The sequence below is a fragment of the Charadrius vociferus genome, unplaced genomic scaffold (genome assembly GCF_000708025.1).
Source record: "Charadrius vociferus isolate BGI_N301 unplaced genomic scaffold, ASM70802v2 scaffold486, whole genome shotgun sequence".
NCBI lineage: Eukaryota > Metazoa > Chordata > Aves > Charadriiformes > Charadriidae > Charadrius > Charadrius vociferus.
In genome coordinates this window covers 216,603-218,288 of record NW_009648965.1, presented here as the reverse complement: position 1 = coordinate 218,288, position 1,686 = coordinate 216,603, and the positions used below count along the sequence as shown (strand labels likewise).

The window sequence follows — 1,686 nt, the reverse complement described above, 5'->3', positions numbered from 1 at the left end:
GAGTGGGCAGTGATTAATCATGGGGCCCCGGCCCGGCCCCGCTCTGCCTTCCCCTCGACCGCAGCGCAGCCCCCCACGCCATCCGTCTCCATAAACCCTGCCTGATGCATATTTATAGGGGCAGGGGGGCCTGGCAGCTCGCGGCGTGCCTGCTGCTGCCAAAGATGATGAAAAATAAATCTCCGCCGGGACGGGGCAGCAGGTGAGCGGGGCTGCGGTGTGCTGGGGTGGCAGCCGTGGTCCCGCACCGGGGTGTCCCCGGGCTGGGATTTGGTTTTTGGTGCTCTGCGGCTGCTGTGGGCTTCTCCACGGTTTTTGATGCGTGGATGGTGCACGGGCTCTGTGTCCTGCTTTGGCCATAGCTGCTGGCACCTGAGGCTGGGCATCCCCAGGCAGCAGCCACCAAAGTGGGGCAGGCGCTTGGGTGATGCTGGCAGGGTTTTCCTGCTTCCCCCAAGCCCCGTACACCCCACTGAAGGCTGTAGGGCTGTGGGGTGCTCCGGGCGCCAAACCCCATCTGCAGAGCTGCTACCTCTGTTGGGGCTCCTCTATCCATCGCCGTGGCTGCCGGCGGCATGGGAGAGAGGGTGGGTGCCGGGCTGGGACCCCGACCCACCGCCCCGGGTAGGGGCTGCCCACCGCTTGCCCGGCTGCGGCGCCGTTGGGACACGGGCAGGGCAGTGACGCTGTCTCTCCTTGGCAGGCAGTGTTGGCAGCATGCAGCAGGAGGCAGAGGGCGGCCGGCCGCGCCGCAGGAAGCCCGACATGGCCCTCTACGTGCCCAAAGCGCGGCGGGAGAGAGCGGCGCAAGCGGTGGGTGACAAGCTGGCCGGGCACCACCGGGAGCCCGAGAACCACCGTCTGGCGCAGGACACTTGCCGGAGCAGCGGCGAGGGGCAGAGGCAAAGCCCCCGTGCCAGGACACAGGTGGGCAGAGCAGTGAGGAGGGAAAGCAAGGGGGATACTCGTCCGAAGGAGCCGCGGGCAGCCTCTGCCGGGCACCGCCGGAATCTGGGAGGCAGCTGCCCCGCCATGCTGGAGGGCTCGGGGGCCTCACCCAGCGTGCAGGAGCCGTGCCCGGATCCGGCTGGTGCCCAGCCCTGTGACGGGCAGCACAAAGCATCCCATGATGAAGGACTCGGGGAGCTCAGCCGTGGCAGCCAGGTGATGAGGACCAAGGCAGACGCTCCATCCCCAGCGAGTGCCCAGCCTGGAGCCACAGAGGCTACCCCTGAGCCTGGGGGAGATGCCGCTAACCCAGCACCCCCCGCTAGCCCACTGCTGGCGTGTCGGACAGGGCCGAGCAGTGTGTCGGAGCATTTGGGGGACATCATCCCATATCCAGCCGGGAACCTCTCCCTCTGCCCAGAAGAGGGTGTCCTGCAGCTGGCAGGGCCAAGCAACCAGGACAGTGTTCCCGGGCTGGCAAGGGAGGTTGTGGGTCCGAAAGCCCAAGAGGAGGAGAGGAAGTATGAGGGGTCTCTCCTGGTGGAGCAGAGCAAGAGCTGTGCCGCTGAGGTGCCAGAGGAGGAGGAGGAGAAGTGGGGAGGCACAGCCGAGCTTGCCGGGGAGAGCGCCTTGGATGCACCAGGAGGAGCCAGCTGCGAACCCGGGTGCTCGAGGGGTGGCACGGGCGATGCACTGGTGCTCCCAGGGGAGAGCACCCCAGGCCAGGGCATTGTCAGC

General features: G+C 67.6%; 1 protein-coding gene across 1 annotated transcript in view; it reads left to right on the top strand.

The window, feature by feature from the left end:
- Positions 1-765: 765 nt before the first annotated feature.
- R3HCC1L (R3H domain and coiled-coil containing 1-like) overlaps positions 766-1,686 on the top strand; it is a 6,163-nt gene continuing 5,242 nt past the window's right edge. Inside the window, exon 1 of the mRNA XM_009887690.1 lies at positions 766-1,680. Within this exon, the coding sequence (XP_009885992.1) occupies positions 766-1,680 (915 nt within the window). The remainder of the gene's footprint in view (positions 1,681-1,686) is intronic.